We start from the raw sequence: 18,892 nt of genomic DNA on the forward strand, positions 1-18,892 counted from the left end.
GGATTTTCCCAAGTTAGGGATTGAACCACGTCTCCTGTATTGACAGGTGGATTCTTCACCACTGAACCATCAGGGAAGCCCTGTTGAATTATTTCTTTATGATAACTTTCCTGAAGTGGAGTTACAGGTCAAGGAAAAAGAACATTTTTACAGCTCTTGACAAAGCCAGTCGTTTCCAAAGGTTATAAATTTATACATCATCAATTCATAAAACTTTGTACTAATTTTTAGGGTGTTACAGGTCCCTATCTGGTGCTGTGGTAAAGAGCCCGTCTACCAATGCAGGAGAGAGATGTGGGTTCAATCCCTGGGTCAGAAGATTCACCTGGAGAAGGCCATGGCAACCCACTCCAGTATTCTTGCCTGGAGAATCCCATGGACAGAGGGGCCTGGAGGGCTACAGTCCATATGGTTGCAGTCTCAGAAGTGATGGAAGCAACTTAGCATGCATGCACAGGTCCCTTTGGAGCTGGTGGAGTTTGCATTGCTTTTTTCTGCAGAACACTCCCTTGTCTGCTTGCATTGGATTTATGAGCTTCTTTGGGGGATTGCTGTGGGTGCTGCTGCTGCTTCTAAGTCGCTTCAGTCGTGCCCGACTCTGTGTGACCCCATAGAGGGCAGCCCACCAGGCTCCCCTGTCCCTGGGATTCTCCAGGCAAGAACACTGGAGTGGTTTGCCATTTCCTTCTCCAATGCGTGAAAGTGAAAAGTGAAAGTGAAGTCGCTCAGTCGTGTCTGACTCAGCGACCCCATGGACTGCAGCCTACCAGGCTTCTCCGTCCACGGGATTTCTAGGCAAGAGTACTGGAGTGGGTTGCCATTGCCTTCTCCTGCTGTGGGTAAGCTCTGTTTAAATAGCTTTGGGGGTTGGAGGTTGCAGGAAGGGAGATCTTGAAATTCAGAAGTGGATACTTACCTTGGGGGATGGGGTAGATTTTGGTACTAGAAGTTTCTAAGGTTAAGCCAAAATTGCTTCCTTAACACTTCTTCCTGGAGGTCCTTGCTTTCATCCCCAAACCAGAAAGAATGTTCTCACTGCTTTAAGAGCTTAGTGTTTTCAAGGTCCCTTTGTGCTAATGTGTGGAATCAGTGGTGGTTTAATTGCTAAATCGTGTCGAACTCTTGCGACTGCATGGACTGTGTAGCCTGCCAGGCTCTTCTGTCTGTGTGAACCTGTATTACATGCCTTTTTAGATTGCCAGATAATATTCTGTTGTATGTTGTATGGGTAAGTTCTATTTTTTTTAAAAAAATAGACTCATTAGAAGAATTGAAGCATAGTTAATTTACAATGTTGTGTTAATTTTTGGCGTACAGCAAAGTGGTTCAGTTATACATTGTCAACTATGAATTGGCACTTGCTATCTGTCTCTACAAGGATTAAACCATACGCTGCTGTCGCTGCTGATTTTCAACACTCTCCAAAAGTAGTTCAAGGTGGAGAGCAGAAATGAGGCACTCTGTGCTCAGGGGGAAAAACTGGCAGAACAGGTCTTCAGATAGTTATTTTCAGGAGTTGATTTTATGAACCCAATTCTTGCATCTCCTCATAACTAGAAAGGCACTGAAATCCCTCATGGTGATGATTGTTCCTCGTGTCTGGCAGAAAGCTTCAGGAGACTAACAGAAACCTTCTGGAAGAATATGTGCTTGATTGCATGTATTCCCCTTCATCAAAATCATATATATACTGACCTTCCCTGCCTCCCCCGCCTCTTTGGAGCAGACTCTCAGAGCTATCTGAGGTGCTGTCTCCCAGGCTGCAGTCCTCATTTTGCCCCAAGTAAAACTTAACTCACAGCTTTCATGCTGTGCATCTTTTAAAAGTAGACAACATGTATGTTTATATGTCTGCTCTTTTTTCAGGTGCTTATCCATTATAGGTTATTTCAAGATACTGGGCATAGTACCCTGTGCTGTACAGTAGGTCCTAGTTTATTTTATCTGTAGTAGTGTGTGTATGTTAATCCCAATCTCCTAATTTATCCCTTCCTCCCTTTTTTCTTTAGTAACCATAAATTTGCTTTCTATGTCTGTGAGTTTATTTCCAACAGTTTATTTTTAAATAAAAAAGAATTTAAAGAAAAACTTGAGTAAAATAATAGTATAGGGGTTTGTAGATATATGATGAACATAATGTGCACAGACCATTAGATCTTTACATGGTTCTCACTCATTGTTTCCTCAGATAGATCTCTGCTCAACTATCACCTTGGTTGTTGTTCAGTCGCTAAATGATATCCGACTCTTCCCTCCAATTCTTTAGCTTCTTAATGTGCTCCCCCACTCCCAAAAGCACTACCCAAAATCATATTGTACTGTTTATCATCTCCCCACCAGAATGTGAATTCCATGAGATCAGGAGCTTGGTCAACCACACTATTTACAGAACCTAGAACAGTATTTGGCATTGGGTAGGAATTTGATAAATTATTTTAATGTAACGAATGAATGAACACATGGAAAATAAAAATGCTTATAACTTTGTCTTAGCTATGCGTTGAGAAATGTTTATACACATGAACAAAGAGGCAAAGACCAGGATATTGGCCATGATGTCAAAAGGCAAACTGGTTGTACACTGAGGTGACTTTTGATGTTTCATACATAAACATTTTTTTTTCTGTTACCACTTTTTAATGTGGTAAAATAGGCAATTTTATAAATTTTACACATTAAAATTTATAAAGTTTATAAAATTTTATAAATATACAATAATATATACAATTTTAGTCATTTTTAAGACTATAGCTCAGTAACCTTAAGTACATTCACATGGTTGTGTAATCATTACAACTATCCATCCAAAACTTTTTCATCTTACCATACTAAAAACTCTGTACCCATTAAACAATAACTCTCTAGCCCTCACCCCAAACCCTGGTAACCACCATTCTTTCTTTGTCTCTATCATACATGAACATTTAAAATTTTAATTGTATATATGGACTAAAAAATTGAGATATAATTGACATGCAGCATTATGTAAGCTTAAGGCATACCATATGTTGTTTTGAAACATTTATATATCGCAATACAATTTCCACCACAGCATTAGCTAACACTTCTATCATGTCACATAATTATCATTTCTTTTTTGTGGTGACCACCCTTAAGATTCAGTCTTTTAGCAACTTGGAAATGTACACTACAGCATTGTTGACTATAATCCCTATCCTGTGCATTAGACCTCCTTAACTTATTCATCATCCAGTTTGCAAGTTTGTACCTTTAAAACATCTCCCCAATTCCCCTATCTCCCAGGCTCTGATCACCACCTTTCTACTCTGTTTCTACAAGTTCAGCTTTTAAAGTTTCATGTACAAGTGATTTCATACAGGATTAGTCCTTGTCTGGCTTATCTCACTTAGCATAATGCCTTCAGGTTCCATCCATGTTGCTGCAAGTGGCAGGATTTCCTCCTTTCTCATAGTTGAATCATATTTTTATGTTTATCTCCTAATTACGGCAAGTAATACTGACTTTCCACATATCGTAGTATGTAACTACTCCATTTAAAACATAACTTTATTATATATAATTCACACACGATCAATTTACCCTTTGAAACTACAGGGTTCAATGGTCTTTAGTGTGTCTAAAGAGTTGTGCAACCACATACCAAGGGAGCTGGAATCACCAAAGGAGTTTTAAAAATCTTTATTAAGGTAGTTTTATTCCCTGCAAGGCAAAAAAGATATTATATTTTTTAAAAACAACTTTGTTGTTGTTTTTGTTTAGTTGCTAAGTCATGTCCAACTCTTTTGTGACACCACAGACATAGCCCACCAGGCTCCTCTGTCCACAGGATTTCCCAGGTAAGAATACTGGAGTGGGTTGCCATTTCCTCCTCCAGGGGATCTTCCTGACCCCAGGACTGAACTCCCATCTCCTGCATTGGCAGGCAGATACTTTACCACTGAACAACCAGGGAAGCCCAAAACAACTTTATTGAGATGTAATTCATATGCCATCCAATGTACCCATTTAAATTGCTCAATTCATTGTCCTTTGGTATATTACATTATTAGCTTTTAAAAACTGTGGTAAAATATATGTGACACAAAGCTTGCCATTTTAACCATTTTAAGGTGTGCGGTTCATAATGGGCAGCCAACTTCACCATCTATTTCCAAAATTTTTTGTCACCCCAAACAGAAGCTCTGTAATCATTATACAGTAGCTCCCCAATCTCCTAGCCTCCAGCTTCTGCCTATCTCTAATCTACTTTGTGTCTTTATGAGTTTGCCTATTTGGAGTAGGCAAACCTATTAATGGACTCTTATAACACTTGCCTGTTTATTTTTTTAAGCTTTTATTTATTTATTTGGCTGTAATGGGTCTTAGTTGTGGGATACAGGATCTTTAGTTGCAGCATTTAACTTTTAGTTGTGGCATGTGGAATCTAGTTCCCTGACCAGGGATTGAACCTGGGTCCCCTGCATTGGGAGCACCAAGTCTTAATCACTGGACCACCAGGGAAGTCCCAATACCTGTCCTTTTGTGCCTGGCTTATTTCACTGAATATAACACTTTCAAATTTTATCTGTGTTGTAGATGCACTCAAGGTATTTTAAAAGAGAGAATTTACTGTGGGCATTGACCTAACAGGTAGTGGGGGACTAGAAAGGCAAGAAGGCATTTCTAGGGTTAAACCAGAGATAGTTCAGGTAGGGATCAGGTGACCTGCCCAGGCCTGGGAAGTAAAGGGAGGAGCTGAGGTTAGCAGATCCTGGAAGCGCAAAGGATGGAGAAGAGTGTACCATGTGAATCTGGCACTCATACCTCTGTGGAGGGGTTGCTGACCAGCTGGGCCTCGTGTATTTAGGGGGAGGCATGATGATGCCAGTTTTACATATGGGTCAAAGGAATTGGAAACTGGAAAGAGCTGATATAGCTGGACAACAACAGGAGAATTCAAATCACATGTCCTTCCCCCTCCTTCCTGTTTCTCTCTTGTGTCTCGTATGGTCAGAATGTAATAGGAAGCCAGTTGGGAGTAAGAAGCTCACATTGGATGAGTTGTGGGCATGGGTGTAGACTGTGGGCAAGGAGGTTAAATTAATTGGCCAGCATGAGGATGACCTCATTTCCTGTAATTGATCATCTGTGACGACAACTTCATAAACAGCTGAAATGTTTTACTCCCTGAATAACCCAACGAATTAGAATGAAAGCAGACCAGTTTGTATCCCAAGTTCTGAAAGCTAGACCTCCCATTGCTTTTCTCGTGTCTTGTGCTGAACTGGAGGCCTTTAGAATGGCTTAGGTGATCAATTCCTTATGCCTCCCTTGCCAGTGTATGTTGTTGTTTAGTAGCTAAATTGTGTCAAATTCTTTGCCACCCCATGGACTGCAGCATGCCAGGCTTCCTTGTCCTCCACTATCTCCTGCAATTTGTCAGGAGATAAAGTTTGTGTCTATTGAGTCAGTGATGCTATCTAACCATCTCATCCTCTGCTACTGTATACAATTTTTAAAAATAAAAAAATTATTAAATAACTTTCCAGTTTATCAAGGTATTCCAGTGGTCATGTATGGATGTGAGAGTTGGACTGTGAAGAAAGCTGAGCACTGAAGAATTGATGCTTTTGAACTGTGGTGTTGGAGAAGATTCTTGAGAGTCCCTTGGACTGCAAGGAGATCCAACCAGTCCATCCTAAAGGAGATTGGTCCTGGATGTTCTTTGGAAGGACTGATGCTAAAGCTGAAACTCCAGTACTTTGTGCTCCACCTCATGTGAAGAGTTGATTCATTGGAAAAGACTCTGATGTTGGGAGGGAGTGGGGGCAGGAGGAGAAGGAGACAACAGAGGATGAGATGCCTGGATGGCATCACCAACTCGATGGACATGAGTTTGAGTAAACTCTGGGAGTTGGTGATGGACAGGGAGGCCTGGCGCACTGCAATTCATGGGGTTGCAAAGTGTTGGACATGACTGAGTGACTGAACTGAACTGAACTGAAGTTTAAGATATATGATGTGATGATATACTGCAAAAATTGCAAAATGATTAAGTGGATAAACTTTAAAAGAAATTTACTTATTTGACTGCATCAGGTCTTAGTCGTGTGGCATGTGGGATCTGGTTCCCTGATCAGAGACTGAACATAGGCCCCTGCTTGGAAGGTGGATGTCTTATTTTATTGTTCTCATAGATTTGAAAAAAAAGTGTTTATTTTCTTTTTCTTTTTTTTTTAATTTTTATTTTTACTTTATTTTACTTTACAATACTGTATTGGTTTTGCCATACATTGACATGAATCCACCACGGGTGTACATGCGTTCCCAAACTTGAACCCCCTTCCCACCTCCCTGCCCATAACATCTCTCTGGGTCATCACCGTGCACCAGCCCCAAGCATGCTGTATCCTGCATCAGACATAGACTGGCGATTCGATTCTTACATGATAGTATACCTGTTACAATGCCATTCTCCCAAATCATCCCACCCTCTCCCTCTCCCTCTGAGTCCAAAAGTCCGTTATACACATCTGTGTCTCCTTTGCTGTCCTGCATACAGGGTCGTCATTGCCATCTTTCTAAATTCCATATATATGCGTTAGTATACTATATTGGTGTTTTTCTTTCTGGCTTACTTCACTCTGTATAATAGGCTCCAGTTTCATCCATCTCATCAGAACTGATTCAAATGAATTCTTTTTAACGGCTGAGTAATACTCCATTGTGTATATGTACCACAGCTTTCTTATCCATTCATCTGCTGATGGACATCTAGGTTGTTTCCATGTCCTGGCTATTATAAACAGTGCTGCGATGAACATTGGGGTACATGTGTCTCTTTCAATTCTGGTTTCCTCAGTGTGTATGCCCAGCAGTGGGATTGCTGGGTCATAAGGCAGTTCTATTTGCAATTTTTTAAGGAATCTCCACACTGTTCTCCATAGTGGCTGTACTAGTTTGCATTCCCACCAACAGTGTAGGAGGGTTCCCTTTTCTCCACACCCTCTCCAGCATTTATTGCTTGCAGATTTTTGGATCGCAGCCATTCTGACTGGTGTGAAGTGGTACCTCATTGTGGTTTTGATTTGCATTTCTCTAATAATGAGTGATGTTGAGCATCTTTTCATGTGTTAGCCATCCGTACGTCTTCTTTGGAGAAATGTCTATTTAGTTCTTTGGCCCATTTTTTGATTGGGTCGTTTATTTTTCTGGAATTGAGCTGTATAAGTTGCTTGTATATTTTTGAGATTAGTTGTTTGTTAGTTGCTTCATTTGCTATTATTTTCTCCCATTCAGAAGGCTGTCTTTTCACCTTGCTTATATTTTCCTTTGTTGTGCAGAAGCTTTTAATTTTAATTAGATCCCATTTGTTTATTTTTGCTTTTATTTCCAATATTCTGGGAGGTGGATCATAGAGGATCCTGCTGTGATTTATGTCGGAGAGTGTTTTGCCTATATTCTCCTCTAGGAGTTTTATAGTTTCTGGTCTTACATTTAGATCTTTAATCCATTTTGAGTTTATTTTTGTGTGGGGTGTTAGAAAGTGATCTAGTTTCATTCTTTTACAAGTGGTTGACCAGTTTTCCCAGCACCACTTGTTAAAGAGATTGTCTCTTCTCCATTGTATATTCTTGCCTCCTTTGTCAAAGATGAGGTGTCCATATGTGTGTGGATTGATCTCTGGGCTTTCTATTTTGTTCCATTGATCTATATGTCTGTCTTTGTGTCAGTACCATACTGTCTTGATGACTGTGGCTTTGTAGTAGAGCCTGAAGTCAGGCAAGTTGATTCCTCCAGTTCCATTCTTCTTTCTCAAGATTGCTTTGGCTATTAAGGATAACTGCTTTACAATACTGGTTTCATTTCTGCCATATATCAACATGAATTAGCTGTAGGCATACATATGTCCTCCCATCTTGAACCTCCCTCCCACCGTCCCCCCTTTCCCAATGCTCTAGGCTGTTACAGAGCCCCAGTTGGAGCTCCCTGGATCATATGGCATGTTTCCATTGGCTATCTGTTTTACATACAGTAGTGTATATGCTTCCATGCTACTTGCTCCGTTCATCTTTCCCTCTTGGGAAGGAGGATTCTTAACCACTGAACTGTCAGGGAAGTCCCCAGAAAGTGCAATTGATTAGTCATGTCTGCCATGGGCACCAACGTAGAGAGAGGTGGCACGCTTGCTAAATATCTGTGATCCCAGAACTAGTTGATCTACAAGATCCCTCAGGGTTCTGAAAAGCTACAGTTCTGTGTCTGGATACTTCCTTGGGAACATTCTGGAGCTGGAACTGTCATGTAAAATATGGCATGGAAGTGTGCCCTGTAACTTTCCCATTCCTAGCACATCTGCTTATACGAAAGGAATGAGGCTCATTATTCTCTGTGCATGATAGACACACTGGGAGACAGCTGGCTATCAGAGAAAAGAAATCAAACACACAATGCCTATCTCATCAGTCTCACTGTTTAAGTACAGAGCAAAGATTCCAATGTATTCTTTTATTTAATTATTCAAAAAGACACATCTACCACAATGTCCATTGCAGCACTATTTACAGAAGTCAGAATATGGAAGCAATCTAGATGTCCATCAAGAGATGAATGCATAAAGAAGTTGTGGTACATATATGAGATATAACTCTACCATAAAAGGAGTGAATATGAGACAGTTGCAGCGAAGTGGATGAACCGAGAGCCTGTTATAAGTGAAATAAGCCAGAAAGAGAAAAACGAATATCACCCATTAATGCATATTATATGAAATCTAGAAAAATAGTACTGATGAACCCATTTGCAGGGTAGGAATGGAGACCCAACAGATTTTTAAAGTTTGACAACTATTTACTGAACATCCATTGTGTTGAGCAAAGACTTATTCCCCACCCTGGAAAAACTGTAATTTGTTTCTCATCCTGGGTGAGAGAGCAGAATCAACCGGAAAGAATGGCTTTCTGGAATAAGTAGGGGTGGGAGATGGTGGAAAGTGGATGAACAAGAGCGAGAGGGCACTCATGTTTGGAGAAATGTTAAGAGCAAAGGCTTAGATGCAGGGATGAGTAAGACATTAGTCTTGTTGGAGCATGGTTGGGGAGGTGGGAGATGAGTTTAGATGATTGCTGATAGGAGTGGGATTGTACAGGTGTGAGAAATCAGGGTGTGGAGTTGAGCCTTGATCTCTGTGTAATGAGGCACCATTGTGTCTTCTTTAGTGTTCTGGGGAGATCAAGGATTGTAGATGATATGGAGGTCAGAGGAGGAGTGAGATGGGAGGGCATAGGGACAAGGAAGGAAACTGGTGCAAAGATACAGACATGAGAGGGATGGAACCAGAGAGTGACAAGGAAAGGAAGAGAATGTTTCAAAGTCAAGCTGGGCTGGATATGGTGGCTGGTGACATATGAAGGATGAAGAAAGATGGGTGTCATAGATGACTGCAGAGGTTTGAGGTTGATGGTTCCAGGGAACACTTGGAGGATGGACCAGGAAGAAATGATTCCTCGTTAGCCATGAGTTTTCAGTGATGACAGATATGACCACAGGTTATCATGGTGGGAAAGGTCAGGGCTGTAGATAGATAGAAAGTTGTCATAGACTTGGGAGCCTCTGGTCCAGCTTCCAACCCAATGTCAGAATCCCATGGAAGTAAACTTGCCCAGGTGGTGCTAGTGCTAAAGAACCTGTCTGCCAGTGCAGGAGATGTAAGAGACTTGGGTTAGATCCGAAGGTTGGGAAGATCCCCTGGAGGAGGGCTTGGCAACCCTCTTCAGTATTCTTGCCTGGAGAGTGCCATGGACCGAGGAGCCTTGTGGATGACAGTCCATGGGGTCAGAAAGAGTCAGATCAGACTGAGCGACTAGTCACACACTCACTAAGGGAAGATTTAGCAGGTAGTGGAAGTGGGGCTAGCCTGGAAGCCAGACCTTGACCCTGCCACTGGCTTACTGTGTGGTATTTGAGGAGAGATTTAGCCTCTCTAGTCCTCTATAACCTTCTCTGAAAAGTAACAGGGTGACACTAGGGGTTTTTCTATAGCTCCAACATGCTATGATTTCAAGTGGTTGGAAGTTGACTAGTGGGAAGTTGCTCTGTGACACAAGGAACTCATCCTAGTGCTCTGTGACCACCTGGTTGAGTGGGATGGGGTGGGGTGGGAGAGAGGTTCAAGCGGGAGGGGATATATTCTATTTATGGCTGATTCACGTTGTTGTACGGCAGAAAAAACACAACATAGTATAGCAATTATCCTCCAATTAAAAACAAAATTTATTTTTTTAAAGAGAGTCAAAACTCTGAGAATGGGTAAATGGATGGATTGTCTCAGACACACGTCAGAATTCAGAGCAGTGGATGGAGTGGCATTAGTCAGGAGGAAGGGCTTCAGAAAAGGAGGAAGCAGCTCCGTAAACCAGAGAGAACCCATGAGGTGGATGGCGTCAAGGCACCTGCTTGTTGGCCAAAGAAGAGGGGTCTTGGAGACAGAACAACTCTTGCTTTACTGAATTTCCAGAGGTTGAGAGGAAATCTGTGGGAGATGGGAATGGATGCAATTGCCAGGAGGAGGAGGTTATAACTCCACGTGAAATTCCAGAGCCAGTGAAGTTTTGATTGGGATGGGAGGTGATGAATGGGCATGGTTTAACAGCGGAAAATCTTGCGTTTTATCTGGTTACATTTGTATGGGTATGATTCATGGCAGAAAGAAGAGGGCTTCATCAGAGCATAGGAATAGAGAGTGGGATAATTGAAAGTCTTTTTAGGTGTATTAATAGAGGTGGAGAGTCCACCCCAAGGGAGGTGATGTTAATGTTATCACCATGCTTTGTGTTCAGTTTTAGCTGGTTTGCCCTAAGAAGGATGGGGATAGATTGAAGGAGGGCCCTCATGAAGGGTGAAGAGCTGGGCACCATTTAGCTTTGGGAAGAGAAGATTTTGGAGAAGTGGTGAGAGCTGTCTTTAAATCTCTGTGGGGGCAGAGAGGGCACCTGAAAGAGAGCCCCACACCCCCCCTTCTACTTCTACTGCAGATAGAGTCGTTTCCGAAGAGTGCTTTGGATTTCAGGGTTCACTTTCTTTGGTTCCCCTTCTTGAACCATCTCTGCTTCTGCCATCCGCCGGGTCACCTGCAGCAAGAGGAATGGTCAGCTTGGGGCTGGGCTTTTGGGGGAGTCAGGTAATGGGCTTATTGGGAGAAAGTTAGGGCAGGTGAGTCTCCATGTCCTAAAGTGGGAGACCTTTACTGTCTCATCCTACACTATAATTGGGCTTTCCTAGTGGCTCGGAAGGTAAAGAATCTGCCTTCAGTGCAGGAGAGCCAGGTTCCATCCCTGTGTCAGGAAGATCCCCTGGAGAAAGAAATGTCCACCCACTCCAGTATTCTTGCCTGGAGAATTCCACAGACAGAGGAGCCTGGGGGCCTACAGTCCATGAGGTCGCAAGGAGTTGGGTAGGACTGAGCAACTAACTCTTTCACACCATAATTTCTGTGGAATCACTGGCTGCACATTCTCGTTATATGTTCTTTCTAATCTGCCAAAATAACACATACCCATCAGAACGTCCAAAAATGAGTTAAACCTAAGGGGCTTGTTGACAGAAATTTATCCATATTTCATCTAAATTATCTCACATACTGTAAGCTTTGGAATTCCTTGCTTTAGGGAAAGTCACTTCTGGGAGATGGGTGTTCTAGTTTCTGTGTTGGGACCCAGGTTGGCCTTGCAGCAGGAGGCAAGGGAGGGGGAACATGCAGAAAGGTTTGGAAGAGGCTGAGCCTGCTGTGCTTCCAGGGGGTGCAGTTGGTAAAGAACATGCCTGCCAGTGCTGGAGGCGCAAAGGATCCTGGGTCAGGAAGATCCCCTGGAGGAGGAAATGGCAACCCACTCCAGTATTCTTGCCTGGGAAATCCCATGGATAGAGGAGCCTTGCAGGCTATAGTCTATGGGGTCACAAAGAGTCGAACATGACCGAGTGACTGGGCACGCACATACAGCCCATTCTGCATGCTCCCTGATTAAGCTGGGTGGGGGTTCCAAGGTACCTTCTCCCAACTCACCTCTGTCAGAAGCTCCAGGATGGGTCCTTTCTTATTGATGAACACATCAACCAGAGTCTGGATGAAGTAGGAGCCCTCCTGGTCATGTCTGTAGGCAATGTACCCTGGGAATTCCAGATAAGTGGGCTCAGGGGAGCTCAGTGGGGGTGGGTGACTGTGTGTGTGTGTGTGTGTGCGTGCACCTGCACACACATATGCTACAAAATGCCTTGGACAATGGTGAGTCCTGGAGGGGAGTCTCAAGGGTCAGGAGTGGCAGGTGAGGTGGAGAAGCAGGCCACACTGGGTCAGCTGGAAGCTCATACCCTCTATGGTGGAGAAGACGTGGAGGGTGTCTGTGTGCGTTGGGATGGTTTCAGGACTTTCTTCTGTGATCATCACAAGATGCCCTCCAGTGACTGGTTCACCAGGGTCCCTTTGTTCTGAAACATCAAGAAGGAAAAGGCAAAATCAGAAAGAAGGAGAAGAAAAAAGAAGGTCATAAGACAGATGGGAAACCCAAGGCTCGGAGGGGTTTTGGATCTGGGAGGGAGGGGCTCTGTGTCCTTGGCTGTTGGCCCCACCTCCTCGACAAGCCTGCACGATGTACACCTTAGGCTTGGCTCTCAGGGCCCGGCAGTTCTTGTTGTTCAGAGCCTGGAAGAGGTCCTCCAGCTCGACCATCCTCTCATCCTCCCCTTTGAGGCGCCCTTCTAATCCGTGTGCCATGAGAACCACGAAGGCACAGCTGACAAAGTCTTCTCGGGCGTCGATGGCCTGTTGGAATTTTTCCAACTCTTCCTGAAATTGCTGGAGTGAGAGGAATGGCCAGACTCAGGGGTGACCCTGGAATCCACCTTCTCCTTCAGCCCCCACCCCTCCCCTGCTGGGCTGGAGCTGGCAGCACAATACCTGGGCAGTAGGGTCTCTCTTCATGGTGCTCTCAAACCCCAGATGCTGGAACATGCGCTCCAGGGCATCCAGATCTGCCTCGGAACCTTCTCGGGCTTTGGTGACACACAGTGTCAGGGCCAGGCGGGCCCCTGACATGTCGTATGTCTCCTGGGCCAAGAGACGACAGAAATTATCAAAGGGGTATGGAAGGGGAGGAGAAAGCAGATGTGGTCCCAAGGTGCCTGGGGGTAGGGTTGCTGAGTAGAATATAGGATGCCAAGGTATACTCAAGACTCAAATGAAAAAAAACAACAACAACAAAACCCAACTTTTAAAGAATAAAGCCCTTTAAAGAATAAAGGGCTCAGATGGTGAATCTGCCTGCAATGTGGGGAGACCCAGGTTTGATCTCAGGGTTGGGAAGATCCCCTGGAGAAGGGAATGGCGGCCCACTTCAGTATTCTTGCTTGGAGAATCCCATGGACAGAGGAGCCTGGTAGGCTACAGTCCATGGGGTCCAAAGAGTTGGACATGACTGAGCGACTAACACTTTGAAGAATAAGTATGTCCTCAATACTGCATGGAGTATATTTATACTGAAAGGTTATTTATTGTTGATGTGAAATTAAAATTTGATTGGGCATCCTTTATTTTTATTTGCCAAATCTGGCAATTCAACCTGGAGTCCAGTGTGAACTTGAGTAAGTCACTGCTCCTATTTTTTTTAAATTAAAAAATATAAATTTATTTATTTTAATTGGAGGTTAATTACTTTACAATGTTGTATTGGTTTTGCCATACAGCATCATGAATCCACCACAGGTATACACGTGTTCCCCATCCTGAACCCCCCTCCCTCCTCCCTCCCCATACCATCCCTCTGGGTTGTCTCAGTGCACCAGCCCCAAGCATCCAGTATCATGCATCGAACCTGGACTGGCTATTCATTTCATATATGATACAGCTGGGCATACACACTGAGGAAACCAGAATTGAAAGAGGCCTGTGTACCCCAATGTTCATCGCAGCACTGTTTATAATAGCCAGGACATGGAAGCAACCTAGATGTCCATCAGCAGATGAATGGATAAGAAAGCTGTGATACATATACACAATGGAGTATTACTCAGCCATTAAAAAGGATACATTTTAATCAGTTCTAATGAGGTGGATGAAACTGGAGCCTATTATACAGAGTAAAGCAAGCCAGAAAGAAAAACACCAATACAATATACTGACGCATATATATGGAATTTAGAAAGATGGTAACGATAACCCTGTATGCGAGACAGCAAAAGAGACACAGATGTATAGAACAGTCTTTTGGACTCTGTGGGAGAGGGCGAGGGTGGGATGATTTGGGAGAATGGCATTGAAACACTGCTCCTATTTGAATCTCAGTTTCCAAATATAGGGGCTTCCCTGGTGGTTCATATGTACAGAATCTGCCTGCAATATGGGAGACTTGGGTTCAATCCCTGGGTTGGGAAGAACCCCTGGAGAAGGGAATGGCAACCCACTCCAGTATTCTTGCCTGGAGAATTCACTAGACAGAGGAACCTGGTGAGCTACAGCCCCTGGGGTTGAAAAGAGTCGGGCATGACTGAGTGATTGACACACTTCCAAATAGAGACAATGACTATGTGTAAGGGGGCGAATTTTGAGGGTCTCTTCCAGTTGTCACATTTGATAGCTTTGTCTCTCCATCATTCCTAAGAGTATTCTGAGCATTACCTTCTCACTTGCAGAGGTCTCAGACTTTATGAAGCTAAATCTGAGATTCTATCTCGTCCTATCAGAGGAAGAATATTGGGGCCAAAATTTCTTTTTTTTTTTAGAAGAAAGGCAGTGTGAGACTTCCCTGGTGGTTCAGTGGTTAAGAATCTGGCTTCCAATGCAGGAGACACGGGTTCGATTCCTGGTCCAGGAACTAAGATTCCACATGCCTCAGGGCAATAAACCTGTGTGCCGCATCTGGAGAGAAGCCCTCCAGCTGCAGTGATGATCCTTTGTGCTCTCATTAAGACCCAGTTCATCCAAAAATATGTAAATAGTTATAAAAAAAAAGAGAAGCAGGATACTGAGTACCATAATTATAAGAATTTTATCATCGAGACAAAGGTAGCCAGGGTGCCTCCTTCTTTTCCCAGTTGCCACAACTTCAGTTCCATTGCTGAGTCTTTTTCTCCAACTGAATGACCACAAAGCACCTGAGTTCTGAATCCACGTCATGGTTTTTCACCCCCTCTAGTGTCTCAGACATTAAGTTCCTCTCTTCCCCTCTCCCCAGATGCTCCCACCTCTCTCCCTCAGCCTGCACCCAGCCTACCTCTTCCAAAGGCTGAGGACTGCTCATCTCTTTTGATTCTGAGTCCAAATCTCACCACCCTTGTCTGATCCTAAGGGAAAAGGGACAAGAGAAGATAGGTTAAAGGTCTCCAAAGGAAGACAGAGGGGCTCAGGGGACAGACTAGGTTGTCTATTTGTGTTTTTGAGACTGAACAGGATCCCAGTGGTTGGGGACTTGGTTCATGTTGAGACTTGGGGCAAGAGATGACAGTCCATGAAGTGTGTCCTGTCTAGTGTGATACTCTGGTGATTCTCATTCACTGCTTCCCAGGTGGCTCAACAGTAAAGAACCTGCCCGCCATTGCAGCAGATGTAAGAGACACAGGTTTGATCCCTGAGTAGGGAAGATCCCCTGGAGAAGGAAATGACAACCCACTCCAGTATTCTTGCCTGGGAAATCCCATGGACAGAGGAGCCTGGTGGCTACAATCCATGGGCTTACAGAGTTGGAATAACTGAGCAACTGAACAACAACGACAATGTTCATTACAGCATTGTTTACAAATGCCGAGATATGGAAACAACCGACATGCTCATGGTAGGTGAATGGATGAAGAAGATACTTATATAAGTGATGGAGTATTATTCGGCCATAAAAAGAATGAAATCTCGTCATTTGCGACAACATGGATGGACCTAGAAGGCATTATGCTAAGTGAATAAAATCAGACAGAGGAAGACAAATGCTGTATGATTTCACTTATATGTGGAATCAAAAAGGAAAAAAAAAAACCCAAAGCAAATGAAGAAACATAACAAAACATAAGCAGAGCTATAGATACAGAAAATAAACAGGTGTGTTTCCAGAGGGGAGGAGGATGGGGGTGATGAGAGGAATAGGTAAAGAAGATTAAGAGGTACAAATTCCTAGTTACCAAGTAAATGAGTCGTGGGTAAGAAATGTACAGTGTGGGGAATATAGTCAATAACTTGATAGCGTTGTATGGTGACACATTGTAATTAGATATTGTGGCAATCAGTTTGAGATGTAGAGAAATATCAAACCACTGTGCTGTGTAACAGAAACTAACAGTGTGTTAGGTCAATTATTCTCAGAAATGAATTAATAAAAAAGAGATTAGATTTGTGGTTATCAGAGGTGGAGGGGGGAGGGGAATTGGATGAGGGAAGTCAAAACGTATGACTTTGCTAGTTATAACATAAATAGGTATTAGGGATGTAGTGTACAAGATGGTAATATAATCAACATTGCTGTATGCTATTCATGAAAGTTAAGACAGTAAATCTGAGTTCTTATCACAAGAAAAATATTTTCCTATTTCTTTAATTCTGTATCCATATGGGATGATGGATGTTCACTAAACTTATCATGATAATCATTTCATGGTGTATGTAAATCAAATCATTATGCTGTATCCCCTAAACTTATTCAGTGTTGTATGTCAATTGTATCTCAATAAAACTGGAAGAAAAAAAAATGAGGATGTCATCAAAGTGGGGAATACAATTTTGAAACTGTCCCAGAAGGTCTTCAAATCTGAATAGATCAATTTACCTTCCTCCCTCTGCCTTGAGCCTGAACATCTGTCCAAGTTCTTCATTCTCATCTCTGATTCTTTTTCTGGATAGAATGACTGTTTCCATAGTCTTGGCATTTCCCCATTTCTTTACTTTTTGTTACATTTTGTCCTCAATCTTGAATGCTTTTTACTAGTTAAGACCCTGCTCTGCCAATCTTGGGGGCATCAGGTCTGCTATGACTTCCCCCCACCTTTTATCCATCCACTCACACATCTGTCCATCCAACCAGCCATTCACTCATCTGCTCATTCATTTATCCATCCCTCCACAGATCCATCCATCCATTCATTCATTAGTCCATCCAACACCTGCCCATTCATTCATTCATCCACTCATCTATCCATCCGTCTACTTCTCCACCCAATCACCCATGGATCTACCTATCCAGCAAATACTTTCTGGGTGTCCATTATGTGCTGGGCACTGGGAATACACTGTATAAGACAGACATGATCCCTGCCCTAAGGTAGCTCTAGTCTGTGATAGAGCTCTATAATTTAATGCTCTATAAATGAGCTCTATAAATGAGCATTAAATCTCTACCCATCTGTTAGAAACACACACACACACACACACACACACACACACACACACACACACTGGAGCCAGTGCTGTGAGGAAAGAGGAATTCAACACTTTGAGAGAGAAAGCGGAAGGAAGCTTAACCTAGAATTAAGTCCTGCCTTGGCCCCTTCCCAGCCGTGTGCCCTTGAGCATCTCACTCTCTTCTCTGAGACAGTTTTCCTGTCTGAAGAGGACCTAGAAATGATAGATGCTTTATAGCAATGGCACTGCAAAGTGGGTTTTAGGATCCCTGTTGACCCACTGGAAATTGCCTCTCCCTCCTCTGGGCTCCCACAGCTCTGCCAGTCTACACTTACGTTCCAGCTTTTGATTCTTATTCTAGCGACTGAACGAGCAGCTCCATTTTTAGAACTGATAGCCTGACCTCTTTGTCTCTGTCTCCAGCAGGGTCACCAGTGTGGGAATGGGCACAGAGCTGGTGTCAGGGAGAATTTGTTGAGTAAACAAATAAATGAACAAAAGAAAGAAAGAATCATGGATGTGTAACTGGATGGACATTCCTTCAGTTCTGCCCAAACTGGACTGAGCACCCACTCATGCAGGGAGAGGGAAAAGAGAGGAGGAAGTAGGGGACTAAGGGGGAGAGGGGAGAGACAGAGAGAGGTAGACAGACAAACACACACTCACATACATACACAGAGAGAGACAGACAGACACACACACACATACACACACACAGAGACAGAGACAGACAAACACGCATACACAGAGAGACAGACAGACACACACACATACACACACACACAGATAGAGACAGATAGACACACACACATACATACACAGAGAGAGACAGAGAGGGACGCAGATAGACAGACACACAGAGACAGAGACAGACAAACACGCATACACACAGAGAGAGACAGACAGACACACACACATACACACACACAGACAGAGACAAATATGCATACACAGAGAGAGAGACAGACAGACAGACACACATACCTACACAGAGAGAGAGAGACAGACAGACACACATACACACACACAAACGCACATATACAGAGAAAGAGACAGACACACAGACATACGTACACAGAGAGAGACAGAGAGGGACACAGACAGACAGACAGACAGACACACAGACATTTAATATCACTTACTGACTCTGGAAGCAGCTTCTCAAATTCAGGCTCTCTCACCACCCTCCTAGCTGCCAACACGTCAGGGCACTGAGGAGGGGTCAGGCTGCACGTGCTGACCTTGGAGAAAGGGCTGCCAGCCTGGGATCTTTTAAGGTGTCTCCTGAGAGGCCTGCCGATGAGCTGGGCAGCACAGCTGTCTGGGCCTTTATTGCTGGCAAGCTTTCTGTTGCTCAAGAAACCTCATGACAGGAGGGACACACCCTTGACACAACCTCGGTGAGGAAACAGAACCAAACGCCCATGGAACGAGTGATGGCAAAGCTTCGCTGACACCCCCTGGCTAAGGAGGCTGAGGCAGAGCATCCAAATTAGCCAGGGCTTTGATGCCATCCCAACCACCAAGCACCTCCCAGATTCCAGCTCATCATTGTCATTC

At 43.5% G+C, this 18,892-nt stretch overlaps 1 protein-coding gene across 1 annotated transcript; it reads right to left on the reverse strand.

Moving 5' to 3' along the window:
- Nucleotides 1–10,215: 10,215 nt before the first annotated feature.
- CASP14 (caspase 14) lies at nucleotides 10,216–18,633 on the reverse strand. The gene is made up of 7 exons (XM_004008465.5): nucleotides 18,475–18,633; nucleotides 15,225–15,294; nucleotides 12,914–13,063; nucleotides 12,586–12,811; nucleotides 12,328–12,444; nucleotides 12,023–12,126; nucleotides 10,216–11,090 (listed from the first exon to the last, which is right to left on the reverse strand). Exons 2-7 carry the CDS (start codon nucleotides 15,249–15,251, stop codon nucleotides 10,986–10,988), a joined length of 729 nt encoding a protein of 242 aa, XP_004008514.1. The 5' UTR covers nucleotides 15,252–15,294; nucleotides 18,475–18,633; the 3' UTR covers nucleotides 10,216–10,985.
- Nucleotides 18,634–18,892: the final 259 nt, after the last annotated feature.

Source organism: Ovis aries, chromosome 5 (assembly GCF_016772045.2).
Source record: "Ovis aries strain OAR_USU_Benz2616 breed Rambouillet chromosome 5, ARS-UI_Ramb_v3.0, whole genome shotgun sequence".
In the NCBI taxonomy this organism is placed as follows: Eukaryota; Metazoa; Chordata; class Mammalia; order Artiodactyla; family Bovidae; genus Ovis; species Ovis aries.